This window comes from Rhinatrema bivittatum, chromosome 12 (genome assembly GCF_901001135.1).
Source record: "Rhinatrema bivittatum chromosome 12, aRhiBiv1.1, whole genome shotgun sequence".
Lineage (NCBI taxonomy): Eukaryota > Metazoa > Chordata > Amphibia > Gymnophiona > Rhinatrematidae > Rhinatrema > Rhinatrema bivittatum.
In genome coordinates, this window is record NC_042626.1 from 27,492,897 (window position 1) to 27,519,508 (window position 26,612).

At 45.5% G+C, this 26,612-nt stretch overlaps 1 protein-coding gene across 2 annotated transcripts in view; it reads right to left on the reverse strand.

The window, feature by feature from the left end:
* Positions 1–1,487: 1,487 nt before the first annotated feature.
* ANKK1 (ankyrin repeat and kinase domain containing 1) overlaps positions 1,488–26,612 on the reverse strand; it is a 39,982-nt gene continuing 14,857 nt past the window's right edge. For both annotated transcript variants that reach the window (XM_029573569.1, XM_029573570.1), the window contains exons 3-8: positions 24,032–24,183; positions 10,593–10,642; positions 8,850–9,005; positions 5,064–5,200; positions 3,508–3,550; positions 1,488–2,912 (exon numbers count right to left, since the gene is read on the reverse strand). In XM_029573569.1, coding sequence (XP_029429429.1) covers positions 1,579–2,912; positions 3,508–3,550; positions 5,064–5,200; positions 8,850–9,005; positions 10,593–10,642; positions 24,032–24,183 — 1,872 coding nt within the window. In that variant the 3' untranslated portion in view covers positions 1,488–1,578. The remainder of the gene's footprint in view (positions 2,913–3,507; positions 3,551–5,063; positions 5,201–8,849; positions 9,006–10,592; positions 10,643–24,031; positions 24,184–26,612) is intronic.

Genomic DNA, 26,612 nt, shown 5'->3' on the forward strand with positions numbered 1-26,612 from the left:
GGTACTCATGCGGCAAAATGTCAAAAGCACCTATGACCAAGCTGGCAAAGAAATTACCAGAATTTCATTTGAAAGACATCCTCTTGATCTTAGCATTAGGGATGTGAATCGTGTCCTCGATCGTCTTAACGATCGATTTCGGCTGGGAGGGGGAGGGAATCGTATTGTTGCCGTTTGGGGGGGTAAAATATCGTGAAAAATCGTTAAAAATCGTTAAAAATCGAAAAATCGAAAAACCGGCACATTAAAACCCCCTAAAACCCACCCCCGACCCTTTAAATTAAATCCCCCACCCTCCCGAACCCCCCCCCCCCAAATAACTTAAATAACCTGCGGGTCCAGCGGCGGTTCGGAACGGGCTCCTGCTCCTGAATCTTGTCGTCTTCAGCCGGCGCCATTTTCCAAAATGGCGCCGAAAAATGGCGGCGGCCATAGACGAAAAAGATTGGACGGCAGGAGGTCCTTCCGGACCCCCGCTGGACTTTTGGCAAGTCTCGTGGGGGTCAGGAGGCCCCCCACAAGCTGGCCAAAAGTTCCTGGAGGTCCAGCGGGGGTCAGGGAGCGATTTCCCGCCGCGAATCGTTTTCGTACGGAAAATGGCGCCGGCAGGAGATCGACTGCAGGAGGTCGTTCAGCGAGGCGCCGGAACCCTCGCTGAACGACCTCCTGAACCCTCGCTGAACGACCTCCTGCAGTCGATCCTGCAGTCGATCCTGCAGTCGATCTCCTGCCGGCGCCATTTTCCGTACGGAAAATGGCGCCGGCCATACGCGTATGGCCAGCGCCATTTTCCGTACGAAAACGATTCGCGGCGGGAAATCGCTCCCTGACCCCCGCTGGACCTCCAGGAACTTTTGGCCAGCTTGTGGGGGGCCTCCTGACCCCCACGAGACTTGCCAAAAGTCCAGCGGGGGTCCAGAAGGACCTCCTGCCGTCCAATCTTTTTCGTCTATGGCCGCCGCCATTTTTCGGCGCCATTTTGGAAAATGGCGCCGGCTGAAGACGACAAGATTCAGGAGCAGGAGCCCGTTCCGGACCGCTGCCGTTCCGGACCGCCGCTGGACCCGCAGGTTATTTAAGTTATTGGGGGGGGGTTCGGGAGGGTGGGGGATTTAATTTAAAGGGTCGGGGGTGGGTTTTAGGGGGTTTTAGTGTGCCGGCTCACGATTCTAACGATTTATAACGATAAATCGTTAGAATCTGTATTGTATTGTGTTCCATAACGGTTTAAGACGATATTAAAATTATCGGACGATAATTTTAATCGTCCTAAAACGATTCACATCCCTACTTAGCATTCACATCAATATCCACCTTTAGTGGTCGCATTAAGTCCATGCTTTATGGCACTGCTGGTGGTGGCTGCATTGACACGAAGCAGCTAATACAACAGATCTCAATACAGAAAAAAAAGTTTCTTAATTTCATGTGCTGGGTTCCACACATTAAAGCACTGACCATGTCAAAGAAAATTCACAACTCAGCAATCAGAAAATATAAATGTGGAGCTTGTGCATCCTTTTTAATCTGACAGTTAAAATGGACCTAGTGAACGTTACATGTGTGATATGGTCTAAGTTAGCTTTGTAAAGAGGTGTGGCATAGTTGTAAAACCTCTTCTGCTTCCTCTGTACTATTGGGTGACAAGTCCTTGCCTTCTAACAAGCTAACAATATTGTACTTTTGATTCCTAATTGCTAACTGAAGGGGCGTGCAACCACACATGTCTTCAATGTCCAGTCTGGCACTGGCTTGAAGAAGTGTCTTTATAATGGATGAATTGCCATTCAGAACTGCCAGGTGCAAGGGTGTCCATCCAGATTTGTTTTTGGTATTGACATTTGCTTTGTGCCTGATAAGATTGATGACGCTACAGAAGGAGTCCCTCTGGATGGCAAGATGCAATGGAGTCCATCCTGATGCCTCAGCAACGTTGGGGTCTGCCTCAGAATTCAGAAGCTGAGTCACTATTGACTCATCACTGTATCGGATTGACAAGTGAAGGGGAGTCCAATCCACGTCGCCTTTAGCATTCAGATTTGCATAGCTGTCCTTCAGCAACTTAATGATTTCCTTGTGTCCTTTGTACACAGCAAGGTGAAGAGGTGTCCAGCCTTGGGATGTCTTCATGTTGACATTGGCCTGATGCTTAATAAGGTGCTTGCAGATTAAGCTGTTGCCTTTCAAAGCTGCCATGTGCAACGGGCTATAATTATTCTGATCACCGCATGTAATGCTTGCTCCCATTTTTACCAGCTGATGGACAACCCTGAAATAGCCCCGGTTGGATGCAATGTGTAGCGGAGTCCTGCCATTCTTCTGTTTGCTGTCCAGGTTTGCACCTTGACTGATTAGAAGTTTAATAAGGTTGTAGTGGTTAAAGTAAGATGCCACATGAAGTGGTGTTTTCCCGTCATTCTCCTGGGAGTTTGGATCACTGTGGCGGGTGAGAAGAACTCGGACAACATTCTCAAAGCCATTTTGGGAAGCCAGGTGGAGGGGCGTCCATCCGTCTTGCTCTCGACTATCAACATTGGCTTGGTGATCCAGGAGAAGTCTCACAAGTCGGTCATCCCCAATCTGAGCTGCAAAATGGAGGGGTGACCACTTGTCCTCGTCTGGCAGGTTGACAGTAGCGCCATGCTCAATTAGAATGGAACAGATGTCTGGAAACTTGTTCTGCACAGCCAGTATGAGAGGCGAGTGCCCACTGACTGTCTGACTGTCGACGTTTGCTCCCTGCTTCAAGACGAGGTTCACTTTCTCCACATTGCCCTGAGCTACCGTGAAATGCAGCAAAGTTAAATTCTTCTCATAAACCTGGGAGACTTTATCAGGTGTAATAATGCTTTGAAAGCTCTCCATGTCACAGCCTTGTGACCGCAGAAACTCCTTCAGCATAATTTTAGTTTCTAGAAAGGACAATGCACAAAATGGATTATTATGACAACAATGACATTTGTTCGATTAACAAAATTCCCTCTAATGTGTGCGCATACCCAATCGTAGATTGCTCAGACCAGGCCACCCAACCCATTCATGCCTCAGCACTGACGCAGGGAGAAGGAAAGTGACCCTCCTTTGGGTGAGGGGAAACGGGTACGTCCTTGATGGATCCAAGAGCTGAGAAGGAGAGAGTTTGGGACTTCCGCAGGTTATTATTTTTTTATGGTGTTAGGTGGCAGGCAAGGAGGGAGGAAGGTTGTAGCTTCTGGGGAAGAATTCATTGTTCTTGCTGCTGGGTCGCTAGGGTCGTAGGGATCTGGACATGGTCGGTTAACCTTTAGGCCAGCAATTTGCGCGTCTTGAATCCGCTGCATTACGTCCTCTTCCTGCTCTAGCCTCGCCTCCAAGCCCAACTAAACTGTACTGCTCAGACCTGGCAAATTTTCAGAAGCTTTGAACTATCTGACTAAATCTGTACTTATCTGGCTACAGTCCTTTGAAAACCGACCTCTCAGAAATAGATGCATCCATCTCATGTGTCTTTGGATTTCAGACACTCACCATTGCTGATGTTTTCACAGAAGTTTGTTGAGTTTTCCACGTTCTTTAGAAAAGAAAAGAAAATTATAATACAGCACATTAATAGAATGAGCACTTTATAGAAACAATTTATAGATAAGCAGCCTGTGTCTCTGAGCAATGCACACCTGTACGAAATGACACATGAAGACTGATAAAAGAATTCCCCAGCCCAAACTGCTGTAAGCGCCTTCATTATAACACCCTGGGTACTACTGTTATTCACATGGCATCAAAGCCTTTATGCAAATTATTGCACTGTTGTGCAGATCCCCCAGGTAATAATATTAAGGCCTCATGACTGCATAACGGAGCTGACTTTGACCTGGGCTGGGCAGCTCCTAGGCAGAGGCTGTTGGCTTTTGGATTCCCATTTACTGCTGCTGGACTTTTAGTGAATCCAGGAGACAGGAGAGTTTGAAAGAAAGAAAGTATCCATGTGTTTTTAAATTTGCAGGGAAGGAAATTTTATTTTTAAGGGTCAGTTGTAGGTGACATTTTGTTGACTTATGATGCTCCAACATCCTTGTGTTTGCCTCGCATTCTCTTTTAGCAAATAAAATATGCGAGGAGGGTGCCGATGCAACCAAATGGAAATCTTTCCCTTCACTCGTCAGCAACTACTGTCACTTTAATTAAGTAATTCATTTAATTTTAATTGAGTTTGGATTTTTAGTTCACCTTTCCAAACGATGCTCAAGGCAGCTCATGGCATTATTAGAATCCAGGTGCAATGCTTTATTGCAAGCCAGCTATCAATGCTCTAGGCAACCTCCTCTTACCAGAGTAGAGGTGATGTCCCCGTGCTGGATGGGTAAAAATCTGGAATGTTCCAAAACAAATGATTCCTGTAGATTTGCTTTGAGTGCTGATTTTTAGGCATGATTATATTTCACACTGAGCCTGGATTATTTTGCTATCCTTGATGTGTTAAAGTACTATTTTACAGTACCCAGCCAGTCCAGTGATTTAATTGAACACCCCCAGTGTGCTTTATAATTTAGAAGACTTGATCGCCAAAAAAAAATGTGAATTACTAATGCTGCTTAAACTCAGGGCCCAAATGCCTTGATTATGAACAAAGGATTATTTCAAAGGAGCCCAGCATTCCCCTCTGCCACTGCCAAAGCATGAAAAAGAAAAAGCTAACAATCTCTATATCTCCAGGTATCCAGAGATATTTACACTGCACAGGGCATGCAGAATGGAGACCCTAGGCAGGGCCAGTGGAAGGGTGGGAGATACCCTAGGTGCCTGCAGGGATGGTGGCAAAAGCTCCTGCAGAGTCTGCTGCCTTGATCACTTACCGCTCCGTAACCAACCAGCCTCCTCTAAACTGACCCGGCCCATGCTCTGACCATCCAACACGCGAGCAACAGCCGCCGATCCTCCCCGTTCCTTCAGCCCCCACAACTGCATCTCTCATCGGTCCGCCCGCCCGCCCAGGGCCCATGCCGATCGCAGCCGGGTGGGAACACCGGGCCTTCCGGCAGCCCTGACCCCCAGCGCTGCCCTGCAGTATTGTCAAAGCTCCTTACCTGCGCGCTGCTGGCAGCAGACAGCCTTCTCGACTCTTTCCTGTTCAAGGGTTCGTGTTCATTCTCCCTGGATCCCAACGCTTCCGACATAGGACTTTTTAACAAATACAGCAACATGTCTGTTTCAACGGGAATATCTGCCACATAAAAAAAAAAAAAAAAAAAGATGACAAAGGCAGGATCAGGACAGGAGTTCTCTCTCTCTCCAGGGTCTCCACAAACTGAAGAAGATAAGGCCCCCACACAGACTGCATATGCATGAAATGCCCTCCCAGCAGAGGTGAAGACGACAAAAACAGTAGCAGAAGTATAGAAAGCTTGGTATAAGCCTCGCATAGGATTCTTGGTTGAGAGGAAGTCAAAGTAAAGCCAGAGATCAACTTGGGGCCTAGAGTATTGCAACAGGAATTAACTGCGACAGGTAGGATGGGCTTTCTGCCATCATATCGAGGCCAGTATTCAGAAAAGCAGTGAATGGATAATGTATCCAGCTAAAATTAGCCAGATAAGTTGTCCAGGATATTCGGTGAGATAGACGACCCACAGAATAAACTCAAACGGGCCGATACAGTAAACCACGCGGGAAAGTGGGCGAGCGCCCGCTCTCCTGTGCGCACAATTCAGTAACTTAATTTATTTAAAATAGGGCCAGCGGTAAAAAGAGGCGCTAGGGACACTAGCGCGTTCCTAGCGCCTCTTTTTTGACGGAAGCGGCGGCTGTCAGCGAGTTTGACAGCCGACGCTCAATTTTGCCGGCGTCGGTTCTCAAACCCGCTGACAGCCACGGGTTCGGAAACCGGATGCCGGCAAAATTGAGCGTCCGGTTTTCAACCCGCGAGCCCATTTAAAAATTTTTATTTTTTTTTTTTTAACTTTTGGGGCCTCCGACTTAATATCGCTGGCAGAAATTAGCGCCTACCCAAAGGTAGGCGCTAATTTCTTAAAGTAAAATGTGCGCTTGGCTGCACATTTTACTTACTGTATCGTGCGGGAATGACTAATAGGCCATAAACATGCATTTGCATGTTGCGGGCGCTATTAGTCTCGGGGGGGGGGGGGGGGGTTGGATGCGCATTTTTGGCACGCTGTTACCCCTTACTGAATAAGGGGGTAAAGCTAGCGCGTCAAAAACGCGCGCCAAATGCCAGTTAACAGTGCACTCCACCGGAGCGCACTGTACTGTATCGGCCTGAAAGAAAGTTTTCCTGATATATTTACCCAGATAACTTTCAAACCTAACTAACTGTGTTTGAATATAGCTGAGGAGGTTTAAAGTAAAAATTATATATATAAATCTAAATATATATTTGCAGGCCTATAGGCCCAATCCACACCCCCCCCCCCCCCCCAAACACACACACACACACCGTCTTATCTTGGGCATAGAGCCCAAACCCCCATTTTCCACAAATACCCCAAAAGATTTTAAGCAGCATGGGCATAGTGGCCCGAGGAGCTTCCCCATCCCACCCCCCTCCCCCCCACCTAAATTCTGAATTTATCAGTGGACTCTAAAACCCCTCCTAAAGTTCACCCTCCCTCATGCAAACCAAACAGGAACCCTCCTGCACCACCTGTTACTCCCCCCCCCCCCCAAAAAAAAATCCCCATGATGCAGAGAGCTCCATGTTGAGCGCCCGCTCTCCCAATACGTGCCAGGCGCCTCTCCTGGGCGCGCGATTCTGTATTTAAATGAGGTGGTGCGCTAATAAGGAGGCACTAGGGACAATAGCGCGTCCCTAGCAGCTCCTTATTAGCGGTAGAAGTGGCTGTCAGCGGGTCCGACAACAGACTCTCTATTTTACAGGCATCAGTTTTCAAACCCGCTGACAGCCACGGGTTAGGTAAACGGACGCTGGTAAAATTGAGCGTCCATTTTGCTAATTGCTGCAGGTTTTGTTTTTTTTTAAGTTTTGGTTCCTCCGACTTAATATTGCTAGGACACATTTTACTTTCAGTATCCCGGGGACTAGCTAATAGCCTCATCAACATGCATTTGCATATGATGAGCGCTATTAGGTTTTTTTTTTTTGGGGGGGGGGGGGGTTGGCTGCACGTTTTTGACGCTCTAAACCCCTTGCTGTATAAGGAGTAAAAGACGCACGTCAAAAACGCGTGGCCAGTTGCAGGCCTGGCTGTGTCTTTATTTAAAAATAAAAAACCTCTTGTGGGTTTCAGTTTCTTTCTAGTTCCAAAACCAAAAGTCACCACTGATGTCATTCTGGCTACCACCTCAACTTGCCACTGCTCCAGTATCACTGTCAGGTACATTCCATTATCCTTCACAGTCTCTCTCTGACGTATTCCAGAAATCGACTCCAGCACGCTTCCCCTAGGGAAGGGCACACATTGGACTCTCATCGTGGAGGAAGAGCTTCAGATGGAAATGTCAAAATCTCAGTCAAATATCTATTAAGCACAACCTTTGGGGTAGATGTTGATGTCTTAGGAAAATTAATAAACCTACGATTCCAATTTTCAAATATTAGTTTCCAGTGTATCTCCCTTATAACACAGACTGAGGTTTCTTTGACCAAGGATGACCTCACCGCTTGCACAGATGTAATATTGCTTTCGCACTCATGCATCCAAGAACTATTATCATCCAGTTATTTATTGTTTTTGGTCCTGTGACTTCCCATTGCCTCAGAAAAGGCGCCTAATTACTTTACCATCCCAGTTAAGGAAGGTTCACTTCTGCCCATCACAGCCCATATATCTTGCAAAGAGAGAATTGCAGGAGCTTGTACCAATGGAAATGCAGCAAGACTAACTGGAACTGGAAGGCCACCAGTTTCCAAACTCAATGACTCACCACCCAATACATGGCGAATGAGAGGTGTGTGTGTGTGCGATAATTTGGTCTTACTCCCTCCAGAAAGTCAATGAAAATCTCAGCAGGATCTGCCGTCAACCGCCTGGAAGTTGATCACCAGGAACAGCTTCCTTCCCCAAGCTGTTCCAGGGTGCTGGCCACTTGCACCTCTGCTCCAGTTGATATGGTTTGATGGAGGTCCATATTCAGAAACATTTAGACAGGTAACTCAGAAGTTATCCAGTTAAATGAATATTTGGGCACTTAGCTGTCTATATTTTAGCTGGCTAATAAGTTAGCAGGCTAGAATTTAGCCGGCTAAGTTAGAGGCATTCTGGGTGTGTAACTGGGAAGAGCTGGGTTAGCCAGCGAGGTTATCCGGCTAACTCCAATAGTCCAAAGTTAGCCAGTTAACTTAGCTGGCTAAGTCTGATCAGGCCAAAGACCTCTCCTAAAGTTAGCTGGATAAAATCAGCCAACTAAATTTAAGATAGCTGGCTATATTCAATAATGCGGCTCCAGAAATGTCTGTAAAGGGAGGGAGTGGGGGCATAGAGAGGGCACAGTCTATTTCAAGGTAGGCAAGCACCGCATGATTTTTCCCTCCGAACAATCAAAATGTTCCATCCAGACTGGGTGGGCAGCTTGGAGGGACGAGGTCCTTGGCAGGGTCGGTGACTGTGTCCTCCTTCTGAAGGGGAGGCCTTCCTCCAATATGGCTTCATTCGCACCTTCTCATGCAAGAAAATGCTCCCCCTGCACCATATTATTTTCTCCCCAAATCACTTTTGCGGGAGCATTCAGAGGCCAACACACTGTGTTCTGCCCAGCTGGGCCGTTTTCCCCCTGCTATCGTTTCTCTCTTGCTTTTTAAATCTGCTCCATTGCCCAGAAGGTCTGACTGGATTCCCTGCACACTGCGGCATGCACAGGACCTCCATGGCTGATTCTAAACAAGATACGGGTCCTACCTTGAAAACACGGCCTTTTCTTTGGATCTTGGTTCCAGCACCTCTGCATCAAATCAATCATCTGCTGGCATTCTCTGGGTCGTTCTTCACTGATGTCTTCCAGCACGGGCCGTTTGCCTGATGCCACTTTAATGATGATGGCCATCATGCTCGCACCTAGTCAGTGAAGGAGATTACATTGCACAGTCTGCTTTAGGCGAAAATAAAAATTTAAAAATAATTTTTGGATTTGTAGGCCCCCTTTCCAAATAATGCTCAAGGTATCTGAGGCAACAGGAGTATCAGTGGGGGAAGGGGAATCTGAACCCTGGTTTCTCTCATTTTCAGCCCATTGCTCTAATTACTATGCCACTCTTTCTCTTTCCAAGAGGGAAAAAAAAAGGGGAATTCTTTCCAGAGGGTCAGCAGCCTTTGTAATTCAGGCAGGCATCTGCCGTTTTGCCAAGCATTTCAATTTCTGTGGCTGCATAGGACGTAGCTGCATCTTTTCCCAGCTTAGCAGGATGGGTTTACGTCTGAGCAAGCGGTTTTAAAGTAGCCGATGCTCTCCGATATCAGCACACTTCAAGGTGCAAAATAATCCCCAGAAATCTGCCTGACCCTCAGGCAAACTGACATAAATGGAAACATATCTACACTTTTCCACGCTTGCATTCACCCATCAAATACACAGCCAGCACGGGAGAGGTACAGCTTATGTATGGTAAAGGATCCAGATGCCTGTCTTCTAATTAATTGCTCTTACTTTCACTTCCCTGTCACTCAGGTACTGTAAATGGTAAAAAGCCAGTCTTCCCTCTCTCTCAATTTCATCTCTCCCCATGACTCCAGCAGGCTCTTGTGTTTCTTTACCACGCCAATGGTTAAGTAATCAGCTGTGGGAAAGGTGGTATGAAGCTGATTACTTACCTGGGATGCCTCCTGCTTTAAGAAAGGCTGGACTATCCCCTCTAGAACAGGTCTAAGGAACACCGGGATGCCGAATGGAGGAATTTTGTGCTCTTGTTGCCTGCTATCTATTCAGCCCAGCATGTGACGTTACGCCCAGCCAGAAGGCATAAGCTAGGCACACATACCATGCAGTAGCTCTGCCTGCAGCCGCAGGGGGCGCCTTCTCTTTCAGAATGTATGCACGTATGTGTTAATTATGCACCCATCTGCAGGGGGCACCTTCTCTTTCAGAATGTATGCACGTATGTGTTAATTATGCACCCATCTGCAGGGGGCGCCTTCTCTTTCAGAATGTATGCACGTATATGTTAATTATGCCTTCGGTCTCCCCCTAGCTCTTCTCAGAGGATAAATGGAAGGCTTCAGTCTCCAGTACAATTGATCTAGCACTTGGAAAGAGCAAGAAGGGTTCATGAAATATATTTAAAAGGAAAATGTAGAGCTGCGTCTCCCTCTCTCACTCTGTGCCTTGAAGCATGTAACAGTTCTTTCAAGAGCCAAGGAGGAAATTCATTTCCTGCACCGTAGGATGCCAATATTTTTACATAGGAGTGATTACTGAATAGATTTGTATCCACACCGCAAAGGCAAGTAGTAGCTTCTTCACTTTAGTGAAATAGTTTCTGTGTTCAGCCAAAATTGTATTTTTTTAATTACTTGAGAGTTTAGATGTAAGCAGTTAACGAGTCACAGTCCTGCATGCTCATCAAATACTCACATTTTTCATATTGGACTTGAGGTCTGTAATGCAACCTGTAACCCATTTGTGCAACTTAAACATCGTTTACTCACCTAAATACGGCTTCTTTTGAGCCAGGATCTCCCAAATAACAATCCCAAAGCTGCAAAAAAAAAAAATACACAAGATTATTTGATAGACTTTGAAAGTTAAGTTATTATTTATCTATTAGCGTGCATGGATTGCACAGTTCATGCACCCTCTGTATGCTTTACCCGGGAAAACATCCTGACCTAAACCTAGGAAATAGATAAGGGGAAAGAATTTTAAAAGCACAAAATTTGTATTTATATAAACTCTGAAAACCATGAGGGTCCATATTCAAAAGCCACTTAGTTGGATAACGAAATAGTTATCCGTCTAAATGGCTTACCCGGCTTTATTTAGTAACTCGGCTAGAAATTAGCCAGATAAGAAGGGGATGTTTGTGGGCGTGCAAGAGGCGTTCTGAGGAGGAGTGGAATTAGCCACATAAGTTAAGTAACTAACTGCAATATTCAGAGTCAGCCGCTTAACTTATGCAGCTAACTCTGGTCAGGCCGTAGGGTTGCCCTAAAGTTAGCCAGTTAGACATAACCGGCTAACTTTAAGATAGCTGAGAATATTCAGCGGCAATATATATATATATATTTATCCAGCTAACTAGCCGAGCCGCACAGTGGCTGAACATGGACCCCTATATAAACTTGTAATTAGAAATCATGTAATAGCAAGATAAACCTTTTTGTAAGTGGCCGTGATCCTTGGAGTGCTGGGTGCTAAATGATTTCAAACGCGTGAGGAGGAAGGAGCGGAGAGGTAGAGGGACAGACAGCAGTGCGAATCCTATGAGTCCCAGTGGTCCATGCTATAAGTGTTGCATGCTACATCTCCTGCCGAGATAACTGAGAAATCAACTGCACGGGGGAATGGAGGGCAGTGACCAGTGCCTGTCGGGCCGAATGCCCCACATGAGAGGAGTTTGAGGTGGCTAAGTGGGGAGAGAGTACAAAATGGAAGTAGGAAACAAGGGAAGGAGAGGACTACGAAAGGAAAAAGTGACATGGGTAGAAGAAGATGGACTAGGAAGAGAGTAAAATGTGAAAAAGTGGGAGGTGGGGTTGGTAGAATGAAGAAAGGAAGAGGAAAGATGGGGAGGAGAGAGTGGTAGGAAGATGTGGGAGGGGGAGGAAAGAGATGCAATGGAGGAAGTTGGTAGTAAGGGAGAAGGGGGATGGAACGAATAAAGCTTAAGGACGAATAAAGTTCCAGAAAGTGTCCTGCTCTACTCAGCTTGTCCCAGGTTCAACTGTTTGTTTCCCTCCCACCCACCCCTGGCCTTAGATTCTAATATAGACTGACTAAATTAGCTTTAGCAACAAGATAAATTAGTAAATTGTTACCATCTAAGAATCACCAACCCAAAACTTTACCAATATGAGAACTATCCTTTGCAACTGTTGTGGAGCCTTTATTCTGAGGGAAAACATCTGGAAACGTAGAACTTGCCCAATCTGTGCACAACTCTCTTCTATGAAAAAGGAGCTGACTGAGGTTAAAGCTCAATTAGCTTTAATTACAAAAAATACACCCACATTGCATTACTCAGAAAATAATTCCCCAATACCAAAGAATAACCAGGAGTCAAGAAAAAGAAATACAGTAGGCTCAGGTAGGATTACACATGTGTCCCATAGTCACCCATTCGTGACAGATTTGCAGCCAACAAGTATACCCCCCCACTCAAGCAGGTCATTAAGTAAATCATTAAAAACCAGGATTACAGTGGGCTCTGGTAGAATTGGACCAGTTACTAGGAGACACACACAGTATCAAATGCAACAAGAACAAAAAGCCTTCCCTATATTAAAAACTGAAGTCCTAGAGAAAAACATTGAAGTGTTACCAGAAAAGAGAGAAAACCAATGCATGCAGAATTTCAAGATACATAACCAAAAGAAAAAGCAAATTGAGATGGATAACTCTGGCATCAGTGGCACAACTGCAAAAGGAAAGAGTGAAGTGAATAACAAATCTCAACTAAAGTCTCATAAGGAGTACAGGAAAAGCAATAATCTTAAAGAGAGTACCTGGAAAGCTATGACCACAAATGCTCATAGTTTGGGAAATAAAATACCAGATCTGCAGGCCCTAATGATAGAGGCAGAAGTGGACATTGTTGCTATCACAGAGACATGGTTCACAGAATCTCATGATTGGGATACGGCAATACCAGGCTATAACTTGTTAAGGAAGGACAGAGTGGATAGAAAAGGGGGAGGTGTGGCTCTTTATGTCAGAAACAATATCCAAGCATCTGAGCTACAAGGAAGTTGGGGCAAGGAAGAAGCACTATGGGTAGACCTAAAAACAGATGATGGAGCATCAATTTATATTGGAGTGGTTTACAGGCCCCCGAACCAAAAGGAAGAGCTGGACAGAGACCTGGTTGAAGACATCCATAAGATAGGTAAGAAGGGAGAAGTGGTGATCGTGGGTGACTTTAATATGCCAGATGTAGACTGGAAAATCCCATCTGCAGAATCTAAAAATAGTAGAGCAATAGTGGATGCCATGCAAGTAGCTTTGTTCAAACAAATGGTATTAGAACCCACGAGAGAAGGAAATATACTCGACTTAGTGCTCACTAATGCAGATAATGTCTCTGATGTCGAGGTGGGCACCCACCTCAGCACCAGTGATCATCAAACAATATGGTTTAATATCACTAAAAGAATAGGGAAAAGAACCACAAAGACCCGAGTTTTACAATTCAAAAACACAGACTTTGAGGAAATGGGGAAGTACCTAGAGGAAGAACTAAATGGATGGGAGAATGAGAGAGATGTGGATCAGCAGTGGATCAATCTAAAAGGAGCAATCACCAAGGCAACTACTCTTTATGTTAGAAATGTAAAGAAAAGCAAAAGGAAAATGAAACCTATCTGGTTCTCAAACGAGGTGGCTGACAAAATTAAAGCTAAAAGAACAGCATTCAAAAAATATAAAAGATCCCAAAGGGAGGAGCACAAAGAAGAATATTTGATTCAACTGAGGGAGACGAAGAAATTAATCAAGTTGGCAAAAAGTCAAGCGGAAGAGAGGATTGCCAAGGAGATAAAAAATGGTGACAAAACATTTTTCAGATACATCAGCGAAAAGAGAAAAGTCCATAGTGGTATAGTGAAATTGAAAGGTGGAAATGATCAATGTGTGGAGAGAGACGAAGAAATGGCAGAAATATTAAATGAATACTTCAGCTCTGTATTCACTAAAGAAGACCCTGGAGAAGGACCATTTCTACACAAGAAGATGGAGGGTAGTGGAATAGATGAAAATCATTTTACAGTAGAAAATGTATGGGAAGAGCTAAAGAATCTGAAAGTGGACAAAGCCATGGGGCCTGATGGGATTCATCCAAGGATTCTGAGGGAGCTCAGAGATGTGCTGGCGGGTCCGCTGTGTGACCTGTTCAATAGATCCCTAGAAACGGGAGTGGTGCCGAGTGATTGGAGAAGAGCGGTGGTGGTCCCGCTTCACAAGAGTGGGAACAGAGAAGAGGCTGGTAACTACAGACCGGTTAGCCTCACTTCGGTGGTGGGAAAAGTAATGGAGTCACTGTTGAAAGAGAGAATAGTGAAATATCTACAGTCCGGAGAATTGATGGACCAGAGGCAGCATGGATTCACCAGGGGAAGATCCTGTCAGACAAATCTGATTGACTTTTTCGACTGGGTAACCAAGGAATTGGATCGAGGAAGAGCGCTAGATGTCATCTACTTGGATTTCAGCAAAGCTTTTGATACGGTTCCGCACAGGAGACTGGTGAATAAAACAAAAAGCTTGGGAGTGAGTGCCGAAGTGGTGACCTGGATTGCAAACTGGTTGACGGACAGAAGACAATGCGTGATGGTAAATGGAACTTTCTCTGAAGAGAGAGCGGTTTTAAGTGGTGTACCGCAAGGATCGGTGTTGGGACCGGTCCTGTTCAATATCTTTGTGAGCGACATTGCGGACGGGATAGAAGGTAAGGTTTGTCTTTTTGCGGACGACACTAAGATCTGCAACAGAGTGGACACGCCGGAAGGAGTGGAGAGAATGAGACGGGATTTAAGGAAGCTGGAAGAGTGGTCGAAGATATGGCAGCTGAAATTCAATGCCAAGAAGTGCAAAGTCATGCATTTGGGGAGTGGAAATCCGAATGAACTGTATTCGATGGGGGGGGAAAGGCTGATGTGCACGGAGCAGGAGAGAGACCTTGGGGTGATAGTGTCTAATGATATGAAGTCGGCGAAACAATGCGACAAGGCGATTGCAAAAGCCAGAAGAATGCTGGGATGCATAGAGAGAGGAATATCGAGTAAGAAAAGGGAAGTGATAATCCCCTTGTACAGGTCCTTGGTGAGGCCTCACCTGGAGTACTGTGTTCAGTTCTGGAGACCGTATCTACAAAGAGACAAGGACAAGTTGGAGGCGGTACAGAGAAGGGCGACCAGGAAGGTGGAGGGTCTTCATCGGTTGACATACGAGGAGAGATTGAAGAATCTAAATATGTACACCCTGGAGGAAAGGAGGAGCAGGGGTGATATGATTCAAACTTTCAGATACTTGAAAAACTTTAACGATCCAAAGACAATGACAAACCTTTTCCAACAGAAAAAAATCAGCAGAACCAGAGGTCACGAGCTGAGGCTCCAAGGAGGAAGACTAAGAACCAATGTCAGGAAGAATTTCTTCACGGAGAGAGTGGTGGATGCCTGGAATGCCCTTCCGGAGGAAGTGGTGAAGTCCAAAACTGTGAAGCACTTCAAAGGGGCATGGGATAAATATTGTGGATCCATCAGGTCCAGAGGACGCATATAAAGAGCAGGTAGTAAAATACTGCACGGAGCGGCAGTAGCCACAGAGGCATTCACGGAGCGGGATGCCAGTGGCCAGTGGTAGGTGTCCACCTTCATGGAGCGGAAGGATGTAGGGCTGTCATCTCCCAATTAAATAAAAAACAAAAACAAAAAACATAACAGGGATGGGATCCATCAGGTCTAGAGGACACATATAAAGAGCAGGTAGTAAAATACTGCACGGAGCGGCAGTAGCCACAGAGGCATTCACGGAGCGGGATGCCAGTGGCCAGTGGTAGGTGTCCATATAAAGAGCAGGTAGTAAAATACTGCACAGAGCGGCAGTAGCCACAGAGGCATTCACGGAGCGGGATGCCAGTGGCCAGTGGTAGGTGTCCACCTTCACGGAGCGGAAGGATGGAGGGCTGTCATCTCCCAATTAAATAAATAATAAAAAAACCCAGGGATGGGATCCATCAGTTCTAGAGGACACATATAAAGAGCAGGTAGTAAAACACTGCATGGAGCGGCAGTAGCCACAGAGGCATTAACGGAGCGGGATGCCAGTGGCCGGTGGTAGGTGTCCACCTTCACAGAGTAGAAGGATGAAGGGCATCCATCTCCCAATTAAAAAAAGAAAAGAAAAAAAGAAAAAAAAACAGGGATGGGTTCATGGGCTTATAGGTATTACCAATTATTAGGCTTTTCAATATTTGATGATAGTTAATGTGACTTTCAAGGCATTCTTCACTTTCGGTGCATGTCCGGCATGACTCCTTGCTTCAATGACAGGGGAAAAGAAAAACTGATACTTCACACATTTCCAGCATTGCCCTCTGCTTCATGGCAGAGAGCTATGCTGCCGCTTACCCAACTAATCAACTTAATATTTCACTTGGAAGCAGCTCCAGCACTGCTCTCTACATTAATGGTGGGGGTGAAAAGGGAATTAGAACATAAGGTTACTAAGAGCCAAGAGAAACAGTTAAGTATGAGAACAAATGTGTGAAGCTTGCTGGGCAGACTGGATGGACCGGTTGGTCTTCTTCTGCCGTCATTTCTATGTTTCTATGTTTCTATGAAGGAGAAAGACCAGAGACGAAAGAGGAAGTTTGACGAGGAGAAAGATCGGAGGGGGAGGGTGGATGAGAGAGAGATTGGGTGGGAGAACCTGAATCTTAAGTTACCCGCAGTGGGGTGCAGTCAGGGCTTTCATGGGATTCAATGAATCCCCAGTCCATAGGAGGAGCTATGAGTTGACATCCCAATTTAATACATCAGCTCAGGCAGGGATAAACCAAACCCCTATCTGATTGGATCAGTGGTGATTCACCTCTCTACCTCCCCTCTCCCCCAAAGCTGGCAGCAGGAGTTGCATTTAACCGATCGTCGTCTCCTGCTGCTGCAGGAACAGTCTTGAGTTCTTACTGTCAGATTGGCCCTGCAGCTAATCTGACAGCCCCGGTTAAATGCTACTCCTGCTGCCGCCCATCCCATGATCAGGCAGGCTACTGTGGAGCCTATCTTGCAGTGGCTGACGAGAGAGGGGGAGCCGATGTCTGCCAGCAGACCTCATCCCACTGGCAACTGAAGACTGAGAGGCTCAGCACACCAATGTGCAGCTCATCCCACAGCAGACAAAACAGGACCACCCCCATCTCACTGGTGACGAAAGAAGAGGCCCAGGCCCTGAGAACTTGTGTGTATGTCTGTGTATGAGAGCCTGTGTGTGTGTATGTACGGAAGCCTGAGAGTGAGAAAACAAAAAAACTAACTACAACCCCCCACCCTCCTGACCCCCCCCCCCAAGACCTGGTGGTCCAGCGGGGGTCCGAGAGCGATCTCCTGCACGTGGGCTGTCAGCCCCTGTGACATAGTAAGGGCATAGGGCCATCAGCGCCATTTTGATTACTGGCAGCCGATGGCCCAAGTGCAGGAGATCGCTCCTGGACCCCCGCTGGACCACCAGGGACTTTTGGCAGGTCTTGGGGGAGTCAGGAGGGTGGGGGATTGTACTTAATTAAATTTAAAGGGTTGGGATGGGGGGTTTTTGTTTTGGTTTTTTCCCACAGAAAGAGAACGATAAAAGTTTTCTGATCTGGGGAGTGGACCGAAATGACCCTCCCCAGACCCGAAAACGAAATGGGGACAAAAAAAAATGTTATGCACTCCCCTAATTTGCTCCATAAGATGCACAGATGCCCGAGAACAGAGCCGGTTTAGCACACCATTTTTTTTTTAAATTTTCCCCCTCTGAATCCTAGGTGTGTCTTATGGTCTGGTGCATCTTATGGAGTGAAAAATACGGTAATTAAAATAGGTCTGAAATTTCATTTTTCAGTTCTTTCAGAACCCTGGGGTGTATACCATCCAGTCCAAGCGATTTACAACTCTTCCGTTTGTCAATCTGGCCTACCACATCTTCCAGGTTCACTGTGATTTGGTTCAGTTCATCTGAATCATTTCCCTTGAAAACCATATCCAGAAAGGGGGAGAGAGTGGTATTTGTGGGAAGGACCCATAGGCCCATGCCCCAGAAAAAAAACACGTTGAGCAGTTCAGAAATTCCTTCCCCCTGGAGGACGATTAGCATTAAGTTGTCACTAAGCCCTGGTATCGAGTATGCTGCCAGCTTCCAGCTACACACAGAGAGGGGCTACATAATTCTGTTGGAGCACCTGAAAATTCTTGTTTTTCAATCACGTCAGCAGCAAATTTTGTGGTGCATTACAAATTTAAGCAGTCACCCTACACCCCTGGTCCCACCTAAGCAGCATCCAAATTCAACTTGCCAAGAACCACAGATGGAATAACTTGAATCATATCCTCCCCGTCTTCAGCTTTAGCAAGCTCAGCGTTTGCCAGCTGCATTTCTGCACCGACATGTCGAAGGGATTCCGGCTATTCCTTAAGCTGGGTGATGTCATCATCCCGCTTCAGTTTGGGTTTCTCTTTAACAGATGCCTTGCTTGCACAAGATCTTAAGGAGGTTCATGCAACGCCAGTGACAGCAAAAGCTCAGTATCAAGAGTTCCCATGGGGGCGGGCCCTGCACCCGAGGCTCCCATCGATGCTCCACTAGAGTCCACCATTGATGCCAAATGCACTGATCTACAAACAAAGAAATCAATGGAACCGGTAGGACGCTGTCCCGATATCACTGCAGGGTATTCCAGGATCTTCCCTTTCTTCTTGCCTATATCAATGAAGGAAAACTTTCAAAACACAACCAGTCAAACTGGAGGTCAGCTGCGTGCAGCTATCTAGGGTCCTACTCCTCGATCACATATTTTTCAAAAAATTCCTTATCCTGAGTCCTGGCTGTACAGCAAACAATAGTGGCAACTTGTTGACAGCTTGTCTTGGTTCGTATAGTCTACCAATTAGCAAACCTCTGGAACCAAGATTGGTTGGCAAACCTATAACGTAACTATATGGGATATGCATTCATTTGAAACAAATTAGGAATCTGAACCGAAAATGCCCTTTTTCAGTTCTGTTTGTTTCAAAAGAAAAGAATCCTTGGTAGCTCCAAAAATCCTCAAGGTTTTTGAGATTTTTGTTTCAGGAAATATTATGCATTATTTCTGAATAGTGTATGCTGCATACTTTTTCCAAATAGCGCATGCTAAGGGCCTGATTTTAAAAAGCGTTTAGTCAAGTAAAACTGGGTTTACTCGATTAAGTGGGCTTTTGAAAATTGCTACAATAGTATGTTACATTTACGCAAGTAAATCCTTTGAAAATTACCTCCTAATTGCAAATAGTGCATACTATTCAGAAATAGTTTCTGCTGTTTTCTGAAACAAAACACAAAAACATGAAAAACACCCACCCCAATGAAATGAAATTCAGACGGAACTCCCTTCCTGTGCCATAAATATGAAATTAATTGATCCGAAAATTTGAGGCTTGCAACCCTTAGGGGTAGATTTTATAAAACAGCGCGAGCGCGTACTTTTGTTGGCGCACCAGGCGCAAACAAAAGTACGCTGGATTTTAGTAGATACGTGCGTAGCCGCGCGTATCTGCTAAAATCCTGGATCGGCGCGCGCAAGGCTGCCGATTTTGGGCAGCCGGCGCGCGCCGAGCCGCGCAGCCTGTCTCCGTTCCCTCCGAGGCCGCTCCGATTTCGGAGCGGCCTCGGAGAGAACTCTCTTTCGCCCTCCCCTCACCTTCCCCTCCCTTCCTCTACCTAACCCACCCCCCCCGGCCCTATCTAAACCCCCCCCACCTTTATCCCTGGATTTACGCCTCCTGGAGGCGGGCTGCTGGCGCGCGGAGACACGATCCGGGGGTGGTTCCGGAGGGCGCGGCCATGCCCCCGGACCGCCCCGGCCCGAAACCACGCCCCCGGGCCCGCCCCCGAAACGCTGCGTCCCGCCCCCAAAACGCAGCGCCGATTGGCCCCGCCCCCGACACGCCCCCCTCGAAAAACCCCGGGACTTACGCGAGTCCTGGGGCTCTGCGCGCGCCGGCGGGCCTATGGAAAATAGGCGCGCCAGCGTGCAAGGCCCTGCTCGCGTAAATCCGGGCGGATTTACGCGAGCAGGACTTTTAAAATCCGCCCCTTATTATATACAAACACACATATATATATAAATTTGAGGCCTGCAAAGCCTGTTGTACAAACATACCCATTTATATCGCTCTATATTATAAGATTACTAGAGATTTGGGTAATCATTGCATCACATGTGAGCACACACAGCACAATGACCTCACTCGGAACAGAGGGAGGGGCTGCAGACAGCAGGGAGAGGAGCGATGACATCCAAAGTATTAGGCCAGAGAGTGCAGCAGCAGCGCAAGCAAAGGAGAGGCTGGCAGGGGTTTCCCTGGCTCTACCATCTAAAGGGAAGCAGCTGCGCAGGCCGCAGAACAGCTGGTGAGGGTTTCCCAACTCCATCAACAAAATAAAATGACAAAAAAAACCCCAAAAAACAGAACAGCTGGTAACATTTCCTGGATCCCACCAGCTGCATCAGAGAAAAAGAAACGCTGCAGACAGCAGACAGGCTGCTGGGTGTTCCTAGGCCCCAACAACTACTGATTATGTCGGAGCCCAGGTGGGAGGAGACTAGGAGAGCAGCGGGCCAGAGTTGGTGGTGGAGGAGGGAGAAAGGAGGAGGAGGAGGGTAGAGTAGTGGGAGGTGAGAGGGTGGCATAGTGGGAGAGTAAGAAGTGGGACATATAACATCCTCCTCAACACCCACACATATGTACCCCCCTCCACACACATACCCCACCCCATACAAACACAAGCACCTATATCCATAACATGCACACATGCATACCCACATCTGCACACCGCCAACCCAGACATGCACACCTATACACATAGCCCCCACATACATGCACATGTACCCCACCCCCACACATACCCTCTACCCCACCCACCCCACATATATACCTACCCTACCCCTCCAACCCACATATATAACCCCACCCCAGAAACACACACACACATAACTCTCACACACACCACTCATATATATTTCATCCCACCCCACACACATATCCCACTCCACACATGCATATCCCCACCCCACATACGTGTACCCTTACACACACACATGCATGCACTATCATCTCATCACACACACCCACAACTCCCCCGCCATTCCTTAAGACACATCCCACATACACAGCCACTCTCCAACATGCACACATAGCTTCAGTCATTCCCCAACACACACCAGTCACTTACCCCTATTTTTATTTTATTTATTTAACGATCTTTATATACTGACATTCATTGGGAATATCACATCGGTTTACAATTAACAATAATTTAGCGTAACATGCTTTACAAAGAACTGAATAGATACAAACATTGTAAATAGTAAGGTATTCTGACTATGTACAGACAATATACAGATTAAGAGAACTATGCAGAGACTAATTAGAATAAATATAATGTATTTAGGACCTACAATGTAGAATGGGATACTGTGTAATTTATATACAGAGTGAGAAGGTATTCAGATTATGTACAGATTATAAACCTTTAAACAGAGTAAGTGATTGTCTCACTATGCAGGCTAAGTATGGAGAGAGCAGGGAAAGTGTGCACAAAACATATGGTGAGAGTAGTATTCATATGAAAGCTGAGAGCCCAGCATTCCCAGGGGAGAAGGTAGATAAATTAAAGGAAAGCGGAGAAGGTTTAGGTATATGCCTGTTTGAAAAACCAGGTCTTTAGTTTCTGCTGGAATTTGTTGCCAGAGGATGTGGTTCGTGCAGTTAGTATAGCGGTGTTTAAAAAAGGATTGGATGAGTTCTTGGAGGAGAAGTCCATTACCTGCTATTAAGTTCACCTAGAGAATAGCCACTGCCATTAGCAATGGTAACATGGAATAGACTTAGTTTTTGGGTACTTGCCAGGTTCTTGTGGCCTGGATTGGCCACTGTTGGAAACAGGATGCTGGGCTTGATGGACCCTTGGTCTGACCCAGTATGGCATTTTCTTATGTTCTTATGTTTAAATTTCTTAGGGCAAGGTTCCTGGCATAGAATTCCATAGATATACACATACACCCAAATTCATCCTTAATATCACTCTCAAGAGCCCCATAACAAACACACACATCCTCTCACCTCCCCGAGGAGGAGTTTATGGAGATTGCAAGGGGGAACAAGTCCATTCACCAAAACGCACACACATCCTCACTCTCGCCTACCCAGAACACACACACACACACACACACACACACGGGGTGTGCAGTAGGGGAGAGGAAGAAAGTGCACATACACCCACACACTCGCACAAGGGAGGTAAGGGAAGGAGGATGGAAAATGGGATGTGTTCCCCCCTTCCCCCAACACCCCCAAGCACACACACACTCTCTCCACTCACCTTCCAATACCACTTACACATTCAGATCGCATTTACACTATTCCCAGACAGGTGGGGAGGAGAGGAATAGGGGGAGAACTTGGAGAATTCAAGAGGGAAAGTGCCCACGCACCATGCACACCCCCACACCAACCCAATACATACTACCAACACCACCAGATCCATGCACCCTGGCACCACTACCTTCACACACCCTCTGCAAACCTTCTGACCTACACCCTTCCCCATTAAACACTCCCCACACACACACACTTTCCTCCATTCCTCCACCCCCAACAAAGCATGTACAAGAAGACACCGATAATGTACACATCCAGCTGGGAGTCATAAAAATTGCTTTTTGAAATTGAAATACAATTATCACTTTCTATTTTTTTTTTTTTTGGATATTCCCTTAACATCTGCGCACACTCGGTCACGGGGGTAGGGGGGAGAATTCTATAGCTCTCTCCCTGCCCTTCCTTTCATTAAAGTCACTTGCCCTACCCAGCTTGCATTTTCCACCTAGGCACAAACATGGAATCTAGAGCCCAGCCCCTGGTGTGAATCTATATAGTTACATCATCAGAAGAAACCCACCCAGACAAGATTCAATCATGCTTCACAATTATAAACGTAATCTACTCCAGAAGCACTCATGCAACCACACCCTGGAATGGAGAGTCTGCCAGTGACGATGCCTCATCTTCTGATCTATATTTAGCAGTTTCCAGTATCATTGTTAGGGGTGTGCTCAGGAAATGTTTACTCATTTCATTTTTCATGTTTTTTTAAATGCGCATTTTAAATTTAATTTTGATTTCTTACTTATGCACATAAAATGTGTTTTTGCAGATAAAAATCAATTTTTTGTGCATAAATACAGTATATGCACATATGAAGAAAAACAAATGAATATCCCTTATTATAATTAATCATGCACGTTTAGGTTTGACAGCAAGAAAGGCGATAAAATGGCTCATGCATAGAAAAAGAGGTGGCTCAATGTAATATCATCAAAACAAAATTTAAAAAAAAATCTTAATTATTAATTTTAATTTCTAATCTTTTGATCCACTAGTGGACCCAGCATTAGATAATGTGCACACACATCTAACCCACTGCTTTTTGCCTTGTAATGGGCCACAAGCAGCTACATGAAAAAAATGCTCTTGAGTTCATTTATTTGCTGATTCCATAATCCTAAAAAAAAAATGTATTAGATGAGTCCTACAAAAAGACTCTCTTGGTGCAGAAAAATACAAAAATCTAAATAATACTTATCTCTGTCAATAAGCACTGGGCTGGAGGAACTGAATCTATCCGCATCCCAAAACACCACTGCATACGAAGCCGCTAGTGAATTACAAGAACAATGATGACCCGACAGAGGCCCATGTTTCGGTGAGAGGCAGTGTATTAAATGTGCGTGCACATAATCTGATGCTGAGTCCACTAGTGGATTAAAAGATTAGAAATTAAAATTAATAATTAAGATTTTTAAGGAAAAATTTGGTTCGATGTCAATTACATTGGGCCACCTCTTTTTTCTATCTTGTTTGCTTGCCTGGTGATTTTGTTCCAAATAAAATGATTCAAAACTGAGAGTGAGTGGCAGATCTGGGGTGAGTTCCAAGGCACAGGGGAAGGGTGGCTTAGCTAAACATCAGTACTAGTAACCAGTAGTAGCCCTAGCCATACGCAGAATTACCCAGAGCTCACTCTAGCTAAAATGAGCTGTTTGTCCATGATTCCTCTAGTGCCACTCCAGTCTTTTTACAAAAAACAGTGACGCTGCTTACCCTACCCCACCCCATTGCAAGGCAGCTTTTACCTATAAACATCATGTTTGGTGCCTGGATCCCTAGTGCTCTGCAGGAGCATTTCAGGGGGGATGTAGCTCAAGGTGCCCCTTATGGCGGACCGTTCTATGTATTCCATTCGAGTGGAATGCTCCATCCATTTGGACAATCCAAAGTCGGAAATCTGAAACAGAGGCAGAAAAAGGAGAGCAGTTCCCTTAGTTCTAAAAAGAATTCACCTTTTTGCAGAACTCCACACCCACTTTATCACGTCACTGCAGATTCTCCCTGCCATGTTTTCTTATCCTTTCCTTTTTGAATTGTTGGTTTTTCATGATCGAGAGCAGCAGGGATAGTGAAAAACAGGACACAGCATCACACTCGTTGTGTTCAGAGGACTTACTTCACATGCATGCAAACTTTTTGATGCCATTACATTTTTTTTTTAAACATGCATGAGTCTTTGCCATTGTAGCAGGGGACCTTAAAGGCTGAAGGAGCTGCAGTAACGAAGTTCTTCATTGCCAATTGGTTGCCTTTTTGCTAGCAACCCATTTTCAGCTCATCTGCCCACGCATGAGCTATAAAGTGTAGGGGAAGTAGGTTATTGCAGCTGATAACACATTGACCTCTGTGAACAGATTTGGTTGGTCAAATTTATGGAGCCACTATCTATAGTTTTCCCTAGCTTCTTTGTTAGCAAATAATAAACAGTTGCTCATGGAAGAAGGTTGGCGCACCAACCTACCCATTATGCAACATATCTACCTCCTCTGTTTCTGCATAATATTTTAGCATTTAGTATAGATTTATAATGCATAAATCACTGTAGGCAAAAATCATTCAAACAGTGGCACACACAAATCACCAAATATAAGGACCGAGGGCTAAGGTGACATTGATGCTCCTCACCTTGACACTTTTCCAGTGGGAAATGAAAACAGTTGGCAATGCCATGGACGAGATGCACTTCCTACCCAATTTAAGTCTGATTAACAGACATCTGTTTACTGAGGTTATCTGATGCATGCCATTGATGATCTGGGATTTTACCAGAGTCTATAAAGCAACTATAAAAGACCACGTGGCATCTGACCAATCAGATCGCTCGACTGACCACCCCAGGGAAAGAGAATGCATTATTCCAATGCAGTCATTTAAGGAAATTTATTAATCTGCTTTGAAGTGGCTGACCAGCCACGAAAAGCAAAATATAAATCAAACCAAATTAAATTAAAATAAATGACAGGACCTATTGTATTCTTGCCACTGCTGATATTCTTTGCTGCCCTCCAGAAACTGCTGCCTTAAATAGTCTGCCTAATGCTTAAGCCAGCCTGATCACAACCTGTAAGAAATTCAGCTTTCTCCAGGAATAGTACGCCTGCTACAGGTCTGGGTACATGGCCATACAACAGTTATTAGTAAAGCAGAGCAGATGCCCCAAAGGAAGGCTTAGGCACTGGAGCATGAAGAGGAGAAGGAGAGCAGAATGAAAATGATCTGGTGCGGCTGGAATATTTGGGATACAGCAGCCCTGAATTACATCAGCCCCTGCCCCCAGACTTATATGCAAGAATGACCAGACTATTCCTAAGTGAGTGGCCAAGTTATATTTACAGGAAATTCCAATGTCAACTCTTGGAAAAGCAAACCAGGGCCCTGAGGCTGTGCTTTCTCTTCAAAAAATGTCTATTTGATATCTAGATAATATGAATACCGCCTACAGGTGGATACAGTATATCAAAGTTCTTCTCCAGTGCAGACATTGCTCCATTTAAAATACTGGAATAAGGTTTGCACTTAGCAACACAAGATTTTAAAAAACCTTTCAGATATATCTACTCCCAAGTTACGAAGTAACATTTTCATTATACTGTATGAAGTGTTTTAGATTAAAAAACAAAAACAAAAAAAAAATACAACAAATACTACCTCAGGAAAAATAAAGATGATCTTAAGGAAGAGAGGAGTCAATCCCATACGCCTTATAAATTATGGGAGATTACCTAAGGGTAAGTCTCAATTGACCTGGTATGTCAATAAATTCGGATCAGACCCGGCCCCTGTGAGTGATGTCACTGTAGGTAGAAGTGTTTAGAGAGGGCTGACGTTCCCCACATCATAGGTTTAACAAAACTCCTGTGCTCACCTGAGTTCAGGGGGATTTGTCAGACAGTCAGTCTGAAGGTACCACCTCTTCACACAGGACGTAGGAGAGGTTTAAGTCACTGTTCCTCGTCTGTCCAGAGATAGTTCTTGGAGAAGCAAATCTACTCAACTGCGCAACCTATCTTTCCTGACTGTCACTGGGATCGTGCAAGCCCTCTCCTCAAGTCAGGACACTGGCTCCCTGTCCGCTTCCACATTCAGCTTCCCGTACTCACCTACAAATGCATCGCTCTGCAGTTCCTCATTACCTGTCTTCTATTTTCTCTCCCTGGCACCCTCCATCGTGAACTCCATTCATCGGGCAAGCTGCTGTCATCTGTGCCCTTCTCCTCCTTCACCACTCCTGACTCCGTACTTTCCACCTTGCTGCTCCATATGCCAGGAATAGACTTCCTGAGTCAGTGCACCATGCTCCTCTCTCTGGCCATAATCCAATCCAGT